The following is a 15,666-nucleotide window of genomic DNA, read 5'->3' as shown; positions in this document are numbered from 1 at the left end:
AATTGTGAACATTTCTAAGGTACTGTGGGAAGGCTTGGATGTGTTGTTTGAGGGAGCAGTCCTGAAACATCTGTGGGCGGAATGTAAGAGATCTGTTGAATGGCCCACACAGGAACTGCCATGGGTGCCAGGGACTAAAGATCCTTTACCTATCTGTAGGCCCAAGTAGGAGAAATAAGACACCTAAAGACTTAAGTTCCCCAAAGAGAAATTAATTAGCCAAGAATCTATCAAACCTCTCAGGAGCCCAAAGAATCAGTGAACTCTTATTTAGCAAGACTAATGCAGTTGTTTAGGGAGAACAGTGAGATGAATGAGCCTTTAGACGAAAATATTGGACTATTTCTTGCCACTTTTGTATATGGACTGAGGCTAGAAATCAGTAACCAAAACATTGAAGGTGCCCTCTGTGGCAGAGCAAATCAGTTGATGAGACACTACAGTATGGAAAATATTGCAGCCAGGCTTTAAAGGCTAAACAAAAGGAACTGAAGAAGAAGTGCCTGATTGTGCAGTCCCAGTTGGCTCGGAATGCAGTGATGAAGGGACTTAAGCTCCAGTCTCAAATGCCTAAATTGGATCTTAATTTTGGAATGTTAATGCAAGGAATGGGGTGAGGTTGGAAAAATGTGGCAGGGACTAATATAAGTGCCCTAAAGAAGGTGACACAGTGCCACATTTGTAACAAGGTAGGGCATTGGAAAAGGAAATGTAGGTACAATCCACACCGAATCGCAGGGGGTGAATTTGACAGGCCATGGGGTGAGTATTCCTCATTACCAAAACCCTTTGTGGCTGTTCAGAAAGTTCCAAAAGCCATAACATGCTTAACAACTTTAATCCAATGCAGATACAGGGAGGTATCACAGCACAGCAGTCAAATCACAGAGTACCTCAAAATACGATGATATTGCAAAGAAACCTTGTTCCCATGATGTTTCATACTTCCATAGATGAGGATCAATGACGGTGCCTAAGGATGGGAGCATACATGGCATAGTCCTAGAAGTGGATTAGAGGGGATGGAGAGGTACATGGAAATCCTGTATCTTTCCTAATAGACACAGGAGCCACTTGTTCAATGGTTAGAATTGTTTAGGTCCCTAACCTACACCACTTGGGAAAAGAAGTCTAAGTTGTAGGTATCACAAATCAGCAGCATACTAGCCAAGTTACTGCCCCAGTGCCAGTGAAAATAGAGACATTAATGAGCAACACTAATTTGTAATCTGTGATTCCAGTCCCGTAAACCTTTTGGGCAGAGACCTTCTCTGCAAGCTTAGGTGTGTCATATATTGTATGCAGAATGGAATAGGAATTGAGACTCTGGCAGCTGATGCCGAGTTTAAGTTACAGTCATCTAAGGATGTTAGTCTATACCCAGTCTCCACTACAAAGAACTTACCAAATGATTACCCCCATCATTGAGAACATGATAAATAAAGGGATATTGAAGGAGGTTATCGGAACCCCTTGGACCTCCCCAATTATGGTCTTACCGAAGTAAAATAAAAAAGTGGAGGATCATTCAAGACCTTCGAAAGATTAACCAAATTGTCATTCCATGCTATCCTGTGGTACCAAACCAAGCTATGATCCTATTCCAATTCCCTGCAGAAACTGAGTTGTTCATCGTCATTGATCTTTGTCAGGCATTCTTCTTTGTCCCCTTGCATGAAGAGAGACAGTTTCTCTTCACGCTCCGGTTCCAAGAGAAGACCCTAGTGTAGTGTCACGCCCCACAATGGTACACAGAGAGCCCATCCTACTTCAACCAGATCCTTAAAATGAAGAGAGCATTTCTGCTGCATTTAACATGCAGCTCGACTCTAATCCAATACATAGATGATTTCTTGATCGCCTCAAGGACTAAAGAAGCTTGTAGACAGGACAATAAGGTTTTACTCAATCATTTGGCTGAGAATGGACATTAGATCTTTCCTGAAAAGCTGCCATACTCTCAGAGAGAAGTCAGGTGTTTAGGACACCAAATAGCAAAAGTAGTGAGGTGAGTGTCTCCTGAATGCATAGAGACCGTCCTTAAAATGAAGTTCTCAACCACTCAGAGAGAGGTGACTTTGTGTATGGGCATGGTTGGCTACTGCCAACAATGGATCCCAAACTTTTCTTTTCTTTGATGGCAAAGCCTTTGATAAGACTGACGCATGCTGATATCAATGACCCAGTGACAAAGGGTGATGGAAGCATGGTGCTTTCCAGGAGCCTAAAAATGTATTTTGCAGCACACCCGCTCTTGGAATGCCAGACTATAAGAAAGATTTTGTGCTCTTTTGTCACGAAAGAGATTGGTGTGCACTGTCTGTACTAACAGAAGCTCATGGGGACACTAAGTGTGCCAATGGCTATTTCTCAGCTACTCTTGATTCGGTGGCTGCAGCGTTGTCAGGTTGTCTGAAAACGATAGCAGCGGTTAGCCTTAGCATTCAGCAAATTGAGGGGATCAAGATGGGTTATCTCTTGATTGTGATTGTGTCACACTCCAGCGAGATCCTCATGAATCGTACCAGAACTCAGCAATTGATGGACAGCTGCTTAGCCTGCTATAAGGCAATCATTTTCGTAGCTGAGAATGTTTCCATCCAGAGATGTAACACATTAAATTCAGCTTCCCTATTACCATCCCCAGAGCAAGGTGATGAGAGTGACTTCAACCATAATTCCTCAGTGTAACTGAGCTGTGCACAAAACCAAATCCTGGCATATTAGATGCCCCCCTTGCCGAATCTGATCATATCCGTTTTGTTGATGGGTCATATCTGAGAGACCGACACAGTATCTTAAGGGCTGCCTATGCTGTATGTGCTTTGAGTGGCATAGTGGAAGCATCTTACTTGTGCATGTAACTTCTGCACAAGTTGCCAAACTGATAGCCCTTACCAGAGCCTGATGTACTTCAGAGGATTGTGTGTTACCATTTACACCAACAGCCAGTATGAGTTTGGAGTTGTGCATGATTCGGTCAGTTATGGTTACAGTTGGAATTTTCGACATTGTCTGGTACCCCAATCCGCAATGGATTGTATGTTTCAAATCTGTTAAATGCCCTCAAATTGCCAAGGGAGATTGCCATGAGGAAGTGTGCTGCACACAAGAGCGGCAATGATTATATCACCAGAGGCAATCCACTATGCAGATTAAGTCACCCAATAGTGTGCTCCTGAGTCCAGTACCCTTCACTTAGACAAACCATGTAAAACAGAAGGAAAGACAGTGACCAATATGTTATTGAATACTCTGCACACATCCAATGAGTTAAGGGAATTACAACATGCTACTCCTGAGATAGAAAAGTCCAAGTGGGAAAGGATCAGATGCATATAGGATGCCAGTAAAATTTGTGTGTCAAATGAAGGAAAGGCAGTTCTCCTAAACTCCCTCCTAGAAAGCAATGATGAGACACATGCATGGTCCAACTCATGTGAGAAGGGATGGAATAGTGTCTACTTTTCGGCCTCACTGGCTTAATCCTTGGTTCAGAATGATGGCAGAAGATTTGTGCCTAAGATGTATGATTTGTCAAAAGCAAAATGTGGGCAGGAGAGTTGCAGTAACTATGGGTCACATTGGAAAATCTGATGGTCCATTTAATTGCCTTCAGGTTGACTTCATGGAAATGCCCCAATGCAATCAGTTGAGGTACATCCCACCCGGAGATGTGACAGTTTAACAGTTAGCAAACTATTGTTGCGGGAATTAATACCGTGATTCAGGATACCAATTCATCTTGAATCAGATCAAGGGACAAACTTCAAGAGTGAAGTCATGCAGTTGATGTGTATAGCTCTAGGGATTTTCCAGATGTTTCTCTGTAGCTACAGACCAGAAGCATTAGGAATGATGAAAAGACTGAACTAGACTATCAAAGATAAATTGGCTAAAGCTTGTGCCTCTACATCGCTTAAATGCCCGATGCCCTTCCTTTAGTGCTCACGAGGAGCCAAAGTACCCCATGGAAAACTACTGGATTATCACCGCACGAAATGTTGATAGGGAGAGCTAAGCGCATACCCTCTATCCCAATAGCTACCCTTGTGAATATGACAGATGACATGGCCGTCGAGTACTGCAAAGGATTGTCTGACATGGTGCATTCTATCTCTAATCAGGGCGACATCAATACACCTGTAGTTCAAGAATTCGCAGGGCATTACTTGAACCCTGGTGACTGGAGCCACATTAAGAAAAACTTATGTATGTAGATCCTGCCAGGAACAGTGCTGGTGTGGACCCTATCAGGTGATCCTCGTTGCAAACAGCACTGTCATGTGTGCTGGTCTACCAAATTGGATACACGCCTCCCACACCAAGAGGGCAGGGTACAAAGGGGAGGAAGCAGAGCCACTTTCTGCCAGTTCCTCGAGTCGCTCCAGGTTTGAGGTGTCCGAGTCTTTGGAGGAATACAAAGAGGATCAGGCTGAAGATTCGTCATCTCTGACAGAGAGACTGCAGAACCAGAGACTGATGGGGATGCTGCAATTCCGGTGACCACTGTGATATCAACAACTGGATTGAGGATACAATTACATCGGGATAGTGAGAATTCATGGAAGGTCGAGACTAATGTATGACTACGACTTTCTCTATGAGAGGAACCTGAAGCTGAACTTGGAGACTCCCCTTCAGGAAGTGAATCGGCTCCATCAGAGCCAGAAATCTTGAGCACTTCATAGGAAGGTTGGCCAAGAACAACTACTCCTAGAAAGCGAATGCAGACACCTAAGATGAGACCAGAGAGAATTAGGGAAGATAGTGAGCTAGAAGATCAGCAACAACTGAACCAGACTGACATTCACAACCTTGGCTTGTACTCAGGTCCAGACTGGCCGTACATCGCAAAAATCAAGTTTTACTTCACATGACTGCCTGACAGACTCAGATGAGCCTCCCTGAGACTTTAAAGACTTATAATGACAAATATCCTGTACGCCAACTACTGACAAACGTCAAAAGGACAAATAGAGAGTTAGGGTAACAGCAAGAGGACAATTGCTCCTTAGGCACCCAGCTGACGAAGAATAAAATTCTGATCGATTTCGAGATAGGGTAAAGCAAGAGGCTAGCAACTAGAGGACTAACTATCAAAATGTTCACTGATCTAATTTAAATTGAACATGGTGCAGACACATTGCAAAATTATAATTGTGAGTCTGGCAGTTGCCACTTCAGTTTGTATATTTGGATGGCTGTTGGATGTTTATTTGCTGGGGTGAGATAACTCTCCTGTTCGAAATAATTTCACCCTTGCTTCTATAACCACACCTCCTTTCCCCAAGAGTAAGGTTTCATATCTCCCACAGCATGAGAGTGTATATAGCTATAATGTGTATTATCAGATGTTGTCTGAGTATGCAAAAGTCATGGATGTTGAGGATTGCTTCATTTGTTCTTATCTTCCTGCTTTCGCGGGTGAGAGAGAAGCTTACTTTCACTTGCCTCTGTCATACTCAATTTATTGTTCTGTCTTCTTAAATCTCTTTTACCACCAACATACAATTAAACTGTTTTATTCTGATTTTGATGAGTCCTTAGAGAATGTACCCATTGTCAGTGGAGAAAATCTGCATCTATGGGCTACTAAATACATATCTCGCCCTCACAGGGGGTCAGAAATAAGGGTTCAGCATGAGCATATGATGAAGGGCCAGATGTACGACTCACCAATTTGCAACTCGCAAATTGCGTCGTATTTGAAACTCGTAATTTGCAACTCGGAAATTGGGATGTATAACAGTGTCTCAATCACCGTTACTGATTCCTAATGGGGTCGCAAATTGCATGCCTCATGAATATTAATGAGGCTGTCGCAATTTGCGACCCCATTAGGAATGGCTAGCAGTCCCAGGGAGTCAGCAGACCACCATGTCTGGGAGTGCTTTTAAATAAAGCAGTCTCTTTTTTTTGTTAAATGCAACCCATTTTCCTTAAAGGAAAACAGGATGCTTTTATAAAAGAAAAATGACATTTTTCAGTTTTGTTTTTTCCCTGGGACCACTGCCTGCGCTTAAAAATATTTTCTCACATGCTCACAAAGGGGAAGGGGTCCCCTGGGGATCTCTTCCTGTTTGCGAGTGATTTACCACCTACTTGAAGTAGGTGGTAAACGGCAAGTGTTTTTTTGGTCGCAAAACAATTGTACATGTCATGGTGACTCGCTATTAGGAAGGGAAGCCCCTTCCTAATCGCGGGAGTCGCAAATGCTATTTTGAGAGTCAGTGATGCGCAAAATAGCATTTTTATATGCCATTAACCTTTTTAGCAGTCGCAAACGGGAGGATCTCACGTTTGCGGCTGCAAAAAAAGGGTTGTACTTCTGGCCTGAAATTCTTTACCCGTGTGACCAATTTGAGCACTATTAATCATAGCCTGCATGATGTAACCTTCTAGATTACCCAAGATAAAAGGATATTTGTAGATAAATTGAATGAAATGATATGAACAGATGAAGAAAAAGTAGGAAATATGAGTGCAGAGTATATTATTGGGAAAGATATGGAGATCTTAAAGGAACTGACCCTTTGACTATGCATTGAAGTCACCAAGAAAGGTGCATTTTGCATGATACACACACACACGGAAGGCGGAGTTTGCAACGTCATTCATGCTCGGGAATACTATGCATACATTCCTCACATAGATAATCAGCTTGGCAGCGACATTACCAACATTACAAACATGACGCATGAATTGAACTAACTGGAGAAAACAGGTGCCTGGGAAGGACCAGGTTCATTCTTTGGTTCTATCGGTAAGGATTTTGTCAAGATAGGAGAATGGCTTCGTAGTGTAGGAGGAGGAATTTCGAAGTTAAGATTAACACCTCTTTTGATTACGCTATTCGGAATTGCATGTGTGCTTATCTTCTTGAAATTTTGCAAAGGAATTTAATCACTGAAAGGAATCAACTGTGGGCATAAGATGCTGTCAACAACGAGAGGAAGAAAGTGGAAGAGACTCGATTTTAAAGTTGAAGAAATGCAAAGTGAGTTTTAGAACACCATGAAGAATCAGAGATACCAAGTAGAAGAATCCAAAGCTGATGAATGATAAGCTCAGATGAAAAATGTGGGTGATGATTAAAATTATCACGGGGTTCTGAGCGTTGATTTTCTTCTAATAAAAGGAGCACCGCTATTTGAGCTTATACTAACATTAGCCTGTGTTTTTTGCTTCAAAGTCACAATATATCACGTGATAACTATTGCTGTTTGCTGCTCCAAATAAAACTTGTCTAGTTTTTTCTTTAATAAGCAGAAAGTATTCTCAGATAAACTTCCACATAGTACTGAATCAAATATGGTTTTTACTGTCCCAGGCATTGTTAACAATGTATCAGCTTAAATGTACAGTTAAGACTGTGAGAATGGTGGAACCTCAATATACCACTACGGTGAGAGAATCTTCAAATGTACTCGGTATTAAAATGTTTCTGCTAGTATGTTTCCCATTGGTCCAAACCCTGAGAATGATGTATTCCCACAGAATGTATTAACCTCTTTGTCTAAGGCCCTATATAAGAGTGTGGATTGAACTAGCAAGAGAGACCCCCTCTCCCCCCACGCTCCCCCCCCCCCCCCATTCCCCAGCTTAGAAGTCTATGGTGGATTTCATTTAGAACTGTACTGTGTTTTTCTTATGACATATACTTTGCTACTAAATTTGCTTGTTACTTTTTCTGTATTTTACCAATTAATACTTATATTAAGCATTTAAAAGAGAATCCTTGTCTGTCATTCATTGTATGGGTCCTTCTAATTAAAGAGACGCTTCCAGCCAGGGGCCACCAAAGTCCGAATAGGGACTACACCGGTCTCGGTCCTAGATGTTCGTACGACCCATGAGTTAGAATTTGATATAGAATTCCGTGCTGACAATGGTATCAAAATATAAAATTAGAGATAAAATGAGTGCTTATCGGTCAATTCATCATGTGATGAAAATATGTGTGATCTTAAGTCTCTGTCTTCGGAAGGTTAGTGATGTGTAGCACATCAAAATGTGCAGAAATGACGAGTGTTGGAACAGCAGAGATGGCACCATCGACTGTCAGGAGAAGTGCCAACCCAGGGCCCAGTGGCTGGAGTAATGGAAGACAATTACATCTAATATAGGTATACTTTGTAATCAGAATTAGACATCATAAAAAGTCAAAGTATGTATGCATTATGAGAAAGAACATTATGATACAAGCTAAAGATGATGTTAGATTTCGTCAGCCTTATTGCAAAACTATCCGCTTTCGCAGAATTGAATAGAATATGCAATATCAAAAGTCAAATATCAAATATCTTACTCCTAAGGAGGTCACACAACAGGACAGGATCCAACACATAGAACTTCTTAATCATAGACACAGCAGTATAAGGAGGACTGATAATAAATCTATTATACCTGCTCCAAGCACAACTAAGGGAAGTGCCTTTAACAGCATGTACTGATTCTTCCCACCAGCAGCTGAAAGAAAGAAAAAAATATGAGGTTAGAATTCTCGTACAAAACTGTGTTTCCGAAATGTTCCCTATGTCCCACTCTTTTTCTATGCTGTATTCCCACGGTCCCCTTCTGATAAAGCATGGAAATGAAATGGTTTGTATTTTAGGGCAACTCCAATCAAAGGATCCATTGTTATCATAATCAGCATCATATGACACACCAATCAATCCACCTACTGCTTTCGTCTTCATCTCATCATGGCAGGCACTCCCAGGCACACCACAGCAAGATAACACATTGTTTGCAGGTACGTAAGCAACAGGTGATCTTTTTCTTCCCAGTACAGCAGACTCCCTAGACCACTGTGTTATCAGCATATTACAAGTTAAAGTCTCTATAATAGCTTAAAGCAATGACCCGTAATCAAACGGCAGCATGTAAACTGCAAATTACAAGTTTAGACCTTTCCTGTTCTACCTTTCCTGTTCTTTTCTCCATCTCTCATAATATATTACGATTTTGCCGGTAGTAGACGCTTATTAGTGAGCTAATAAATGATTATTGTAATTACGCATAGACGATACAGCTGCCGTCATTGCAGTGCATGCATATCACTTGCATACAGAGATGGAACTCAAAAAACCTATCTCCAAATCACAGTTAAGCACTTGTGAAGTAACAAGCTGAATTTCCTCCTCAGTGGCACTGGCATTGAGGTGTTTGGCCCCAGCCAGCTCCCAGCGAGGATTAGATTCGAGTCTGGATGGCCAATTAAGTGAGGCATTTGAATCGCACCCTGCTGGAACTGAACCTAAGAGATCTCCTTGGGCCCCTACAACTGCTGCTCTCCGTGCAATACACACAATGAGTGGACACCGCTGAATGTGTCCTAGTGTGAGCAGGTTGTACCGGGACCCAGTCCACGTATTTCAATAGCTGGCACAGATTATGGAGACAGACTCACAGGGCTTTTAGTGGGTTGAAAAACTGGGGGGGGAGGGGGGGGGGTCTCTCAAAGGGGCGTGGCCAGTGTAATTAGAGGCGTGGCTTTAAAACACTTTCACTAAAAATCTGTGTTTAGCATAGTGTACCACCCAACTTGTATTTTGCTGTTTCTGTCATTGCATGCAGATATGTGATACAACAAGTAACATCATACCCACAACAAGTAAGGACTATTGGCTTTGTCAATGGTTATTAGTGACATAAGATAAATAAGCTGCAACTATTACTTGTTGCATATAATATTGAAAAAGCTTCCAATTAAAGCCCTGGTGACACCACAACAATGTTGCTGCTCTTGCGTTTCAGAAAGAGAAGGGAAATCCAGAAAGAAAATTACTCTTTAAAGGATTTCCCTTCCCCCCACGACGCTCACCTGGCTTGACGTCATGCCATAACGTCTTCACTAGTGAGCAGCACACATCGATGTCCTTGCTATCTTGAAACGGGTATCTATCGGGCTATTTTGCGCCCTGGCACTTTTTTCCGGACTGCAGTGACAGCAAACTGCTGTCACTGTTGCTGTCACTGCAGTCCGGAAAAAAAACGGACCGCCTGTGCCAAGGCTCAAACAGAGCCCGATAGAGACCCGTTTCGAGGCCCCCTTTAAAAAAAACTGCCGGTGCTCAGACCCCTTGAGACCCGGCCCACTTAAAGCCCTGCCGCCTGGATTCCCCTTAATTGCACTGGTGAAAATAAGAATGCCTTTGATCGCCTTCCTGGTATGGTTTCCTGCTAGGAATGTTTCCTCCCTGGAAAACGTGTATTTCCAAATTCTCTTTATTGGGGGCGCTGCGGAAATCCAACCAGGCAGGCACAGCCTAGGCGTGCTGGAGATAAGACTCCAGACACTGCCCAGCCGAGCCCCCAGCAGCTCCAGCTTCAGGAGCAGCTCGAGCTGAGACACACGGCGGCAGGGGGTAAAGCACTTTCAGCCTTACATGGCGTTTCGCGCTGAAAGCAACAATGGAAGAGAAGTGGTGGGCTGGAGTGCGCCCCCCACCCCCCCAGGGGGGCGCGCCCCACAGTTTGAAGACCTATGCCCTAACTAATGATGCTATAGTAACACTGATTTATATATTAGGATTCAAAAGTCTGTTTTTCACATTGAACTGTTGTTTTGCACAATATGCTTTTCTTTTCCACTGCAGATACTGTTACATTTTAGAAGCCTTCTATTAGCTAATGAATAGGTATTTATTATGGATTAGACAACTGACAGTGGGGTTCTCACCGAGAAGAGAGGAGATGGCTCCTGTGAAAAACGGTCTGAACCACAAGATGTGATCGAAGTATCTTTTCAAGGACGTGATTCTGTGGCCTATTGTGAAGACGTGAGAAACTAGGGAATTTACCTGCTCCCAGGGTTTGCTGAAATCCAATTGGATGTTGAGTAAGGGCAATGCATCAATTGTTGCAACCTATATTTTATGAGAATAATATCAGCGTATGGTCTTAGAGCAGTTAGGATTTTTAGGATTACCTCTTTTCAGGACAAATCCCCGTTCTGCCCTTCTCTTTTCCAGACATGGCTGTTGATTTATAACTGAGTATATTTTTTATATTGCAAGGTTCTCTATTGCTCAAATGCTAAGTCTTCATGCAACAATATTCCCATTCTATGTCAGAACTGGAGGCAAGGATTATGCCTTCTCTCTTCACTTTTATTAACAGTAGCCAATTTTAAAACAACAAACAACATTTCCCATGAACCCTAGGGAAATTCGTAGTACAAGAAAAGTGTCCAATTAGGAACAGTCCTGGATCTTCCAATCAGGTCCCTCCAACATCAACATAGTCTGTCCTCACTGGCCCTTCATCCTCTTTCTTCGCTACTGCGCAGCCGAGATAAGTGCTTTTCTCCAACTCTGTGGGATTCTCACTTTATTAAGTGTGTGCTTTGCTTTATTTAAGATTGTGCTAATTGGTTGTCTCACATGCGTTTGGGCGACACGTGTTAAAACGGCTTGCTTTTTTTTCTGCTTAATTACTGCTTGCTATTATTTTTCTGCTTAATTACTGTTTACTCATTTTATTGATTGAAGTAATTGCTGCCGCTTGTTTTAGCGTGTGCTAATGGGCTCACACGATGGAAGTCAACTGTTGCAGTTGTCTTCGGTCATTGCTGCGCGCGCGGGGGCGGCGGTGACAAGATTGCCCTTCTTCAAGTAGGGCTTCCCCGCCGCCTTTGTGCGCACTGTCAATTTTCCCTGATTGTATTTTTTTTCTCCCGGACGCTTTAGGTGCCCCGTCCCTGTTCAATTGCTCCTACGCGGCTCTTCTGGTGCGCTTGCGGACCTCCCGCTGCCAGGGGGCATGGGAGGCAGAGGGAAACGGGGCATGCATTCAAATCCTGAGGGGTTTGAATGGCGCACCGTAGTTCCCCGCAAGCACCGGCCTGAGGAGGACGCCTCACGGAGGTGTATTGGATCGTGCCACCAAATGAATAAAGGCCGATCTGTGTTGTCTTATGCTCTGCTGCCGTCAGACACCATGCTTTCAAAACCAGCAGAGTTTGTACTGTTTTCCCTCATACACACCTGCGGGTCAGTTTTCAGGCATTTCAAAGCCTGTTGGGCACTTTTCCAGGCCGGGCGCAGACAAATGTATACACTTCTAAGCACCAGATACTTGTGTCCCTAATTGTTTTCAGCGAGTCTCTCGCTCTTGAGTGCAGGCTGACTCCCAGCCCCCCCTAAGACAGTGCCTTATGGTCTTTCCTCAGTGTGTCAAAAATATGGAGATGGACTACAAAGAAGAGTCCCAGGGAGGGAAAAGCACCCTGGCTGACCTCCCTTGAGACAATGAGTTCTACGAAGCTGTAGATGCTTCAATTCATAAAGCTCTGGGCGAAGCCATGTCGCCCCTAGAAGAGAGGTTGTTCCTCAAGATTGATCAGGCGCTAGCACGTCTGGCTAACCTCCCTATGGCTCCCGCCCCACAAAATGGGCCTCCATTGACTCTACAGACGGCAGAATCTGCACCCCCCCTGCCAAATCCGCACACGACCAGGGGGTGGATCTCGGTACCTTTGATAGGCTAAAACAAGCCTTCCTAGCCACACAACGAAATTTACCACCTGCAGGGGACAATTTCTCCAACCCACAAGACGACACAGGGGACACGAATGCTCAGCCCGTCCTTTCCAGACCTTGGCTCCCTTCCCGCCCTCAGGACACTTCTGACATGTTCGACCCTGGTGAAATAGTTCACCCCCGCTCCTCAAACTGGACCCCAGCTGATTAAGTGGCCAGTTATGTGGCAATGCGAATTAGGAAGCCCATAGAGAAAGAGGCACATAACTGCCTCCAAGCAGAATGTCCTCGGCCTTCCCTAGAAGGTCAAATTGCCCTCACCTCAAAGATTGCTGCCCGCATGTCGACGTTATTGCAAAGATGTATGAGGGATTCCAATAAAGGGATTGACAGGTCAGGGTGTGCGTGCCAGGACAAACTCCTGGACATTTTAGGGCCCCTCACGAAGGTTCTGGACATGGCCGAGGAAACAGAAGGCTATTGTGTTTCTGGGCAATGCTAATTGGGCCCTTTCCACAGAGCGCTGTTGCTCTTTGCTTATTAAAACTAGACCCCAAACTTGGGGATCTTGCGGATTCAGAAGCAGGGGCGATGGCTCAATGAGGCCTCTTCGGGGAACCTTTTGTCAAGGAGTCAGGTAAATTTGTCAGCACCTTTACCTCCCTTGACAAAGCACAATCCTCCATTAAAAAGGTTTCCCCCCAGGTTTTCCAAGTGGGTGGTCGAGGTAGGGGCTGCTCGATCAGCCGCACTCCAACCAACACCCAAGAGGGCAAGGCTCCAGGCAAGGACAGTACCAGGACCAATCCCGCTATGGCATTTTCTACCCTGCAAGAGGCAGATGTGGCAAAGGCAGAGGTTACAGAGGAGCTGCAGCCTCATCCAGTGCTGGTGAGTGTTCTCCCTTCTTCCCGGTTAAAAGTAGGGGGGGAGGCTGGGGAGTTTTTCCCAGGCTTGGATTTCTATCTCAGGGGACCCTTGGGTATTGCAGACCGTTTGGGGGCTCCACACAGACTATGTGGGCGATCCCGTCCAACAGCACAGACCCCATCCTATTCAGTTCTCCCAACAGGAAGCATCCTTAGTAGATGCAGAGGTCGAATCCCTTCTGGCCAAAGGAGCATTAGTCCCCTCTACTCCTCATTCCAGGGTTTTTGTCAGCAACATTTGTTTGGTGGACAAAATAGATGGGGCCAGCGACCCGTCATCAATCTCAATGGTTTCAACAAGTGGTTGGTCTACCGCCACTTCAAGATGGAAGGAATTCATCTACTCTGAGATGTTTTGAATCCATCTGCCTGGATGGTGTGGCTAGACCTAAAGGACGCCTACCTGGTTATTCCGGTCTTTCCTCTCCACCGACAATTCCTCCAGTTCGTCTCGCAGGGGCAGACGTACAAATTTGCATGCCTCCCGTTCAGCCTATTTTCAGCCCCTTAGTGCTTTACCAAGGTCCTCAAACCAGTGGTGGAGTGTTTGAGAGCTCGGGACATATGAATTATCGTCCACCTGGACGATCTGCTTCTGATGGATGCATGTCCTCTGCAACTTCTACGTCATCTACGGATGGTGGTGGATCTTCTCCAGAGCCTGGGTTTTGTTGTCAACGAAGCAAAGTCGATTCTCACCCCCTCACAATCCCTCGGCCTTTCTTGGCTTAGTGATAGACTCCACATCCTCCACACTCAGCCTACCAGTCAGGAAGGTCTCAAAGATTCGACACAAATTGAGACGGGCTCTCACCAAGCGTCAGGTGTCTCTCAGAGATCTGGCCCGAATAGTAGGTCTACTCTCAGATTGCATCCCCTCCACTACCACGACATGCAACGCCTCAAAGCGGTGCCCCATCTCCCACAAGTGATCCTTTCCGAGGAAGCCCGGGAGGCGATCCAATGGTGGTTACAACACATGGAGGCTTGGAATCACTGGGAAATCTTCGGATCCGCACCAGATTTAGTGATAGAGTCCGACGCCAGCACAACAGGCTGGGGAGCCAGGTGCAGCAAATGTTCTACAGGAGGGTTGTGGTCTCCAAAAGAACGGAGATTACATATCAACTGTTTTGAACTCCTGGTAGGCTCCTTCTCCGTTCGCTGTTGGACAAGAGAGTCCATTCAGTCACCGGTTCTTCTAAAAATGGACAACATATCTGCGATCCGTTATATCAACCATTTAGGTGGCATGAGGTCCAAAGCCCTCTCCGACCTGGCCACTTGTTTTTGGCAACACTGTCTGGACAATTGAGTGTTGGTCACAGCGTAGTATCTTCCCGGACGGGAGAACTTGGTGGCAGATTTTCAATTCTGCAACTTCAGGGATTCCAGTCTCTGGAAGCTGGACCCAGAAGTGTTTCGGAGGTTGAATGACCTTTGGGGTCCTTTTTCGATATACCTTTTTGCCTCTAGGCTCCCACGGTTTTTCAGCTGGAGACCAGACCCGTTGGCAGTGTCCACGGACGCTTTCCTCCAGGATCGGAGTCAGAAAACTGGGTACCTATTTCCCCCCTTCTCGATAATCACAAGAGTGACAGCTCAGATCAGGAGGCAGGGAGCAGAGGTGGTAATACACAGCCCCTTTTGGAGATCTCAGGTCTGGTTTCTGGTTCTTCTGGAACTTTCTTAGGATTCTCCAATCCTACTCCCCCTGTTTCCGAATCTTCTTGTGGACCCTGACCGAGTTCCACATCCACTAGTTCTGGGGAACTTGTTGTGGCTCATGGCGCGGAGGATTACCGGGGACGATGGGAAGTCCCAGGCCTTTCGGCAAAGGCTGTGGAGCTCATGTCTAAGGCTTGGGCGGACAGTACAGTCTCAATCCCTTGGATGGAGATGTAGTTCACATCCTGAATTTTCTGGCTCACCTTGCCTCTAGTGGTTTGGCTAACAGGTCTATAAACACCTTTCGTTCTGCTATTTCAGCAGGTCACCTGCCGCTTACTAATGCTGCAGTCAGAGAACATCCCCTTGTGTGCAAACTTCATCAGGGCATTAGACTATGTCTGCCCCCGGAACCTCGGTATTCGGCCCTATGGGATGTGAACCGGGTTCTTAACTTGTTCTTATCTTGGCAACCTAACCGTTTTTGTCACGGAAAAAGCAGTCGACTAAACTTGCTATGCTACTCTGGCTTATTTCCTGCCGACGAGTGTCTGATGTGAGAGCCCTGGATGTCACATCCA

General features: G+C 44.9%; 1 protein-coding gene across 1 annotated transcript in view; it reads right to left on the bottom strand.

Moving 5' to 3' along the window:
- Window positions 1-15,666, bottom strand: part of LOC144823778 (uncharacterized) — a 164,188-nt gene that overhangs the window by 36,943 nt on the left and 111,579 nt on the right. The window contains exon 4 of the mRNA XM_078682605.1: window positions 8,410-8,472. Within this exon, the coding sequence (XP_078538731.1) occupies window positions 8,410-8,472 (63 nt within the window). The remainder of the gene's footprint in view (window positions 1-8,409; window positions 8,473-15,666) is intronic.

This window comes from Lissotriton helveticus, chromosome 3_1 (genome assembly GCF_964261635.1).
Source record: "Lissotriton helveticus chromosome 3_1, aLisHel1.1, whole genome shotgun sequence".
NCBI classification, from domain to species: Eukaryota; Metazoa; Chordata; class Amphibia; order Caudata; family Salamandridae; genus Lissotriton; species Lissotriton helveticus.
The sequence above is the reverse complement of the archived record's forward strand: the minus strand, read 5'-3'. Positions and strand labels throughout refer to the sequence as shown.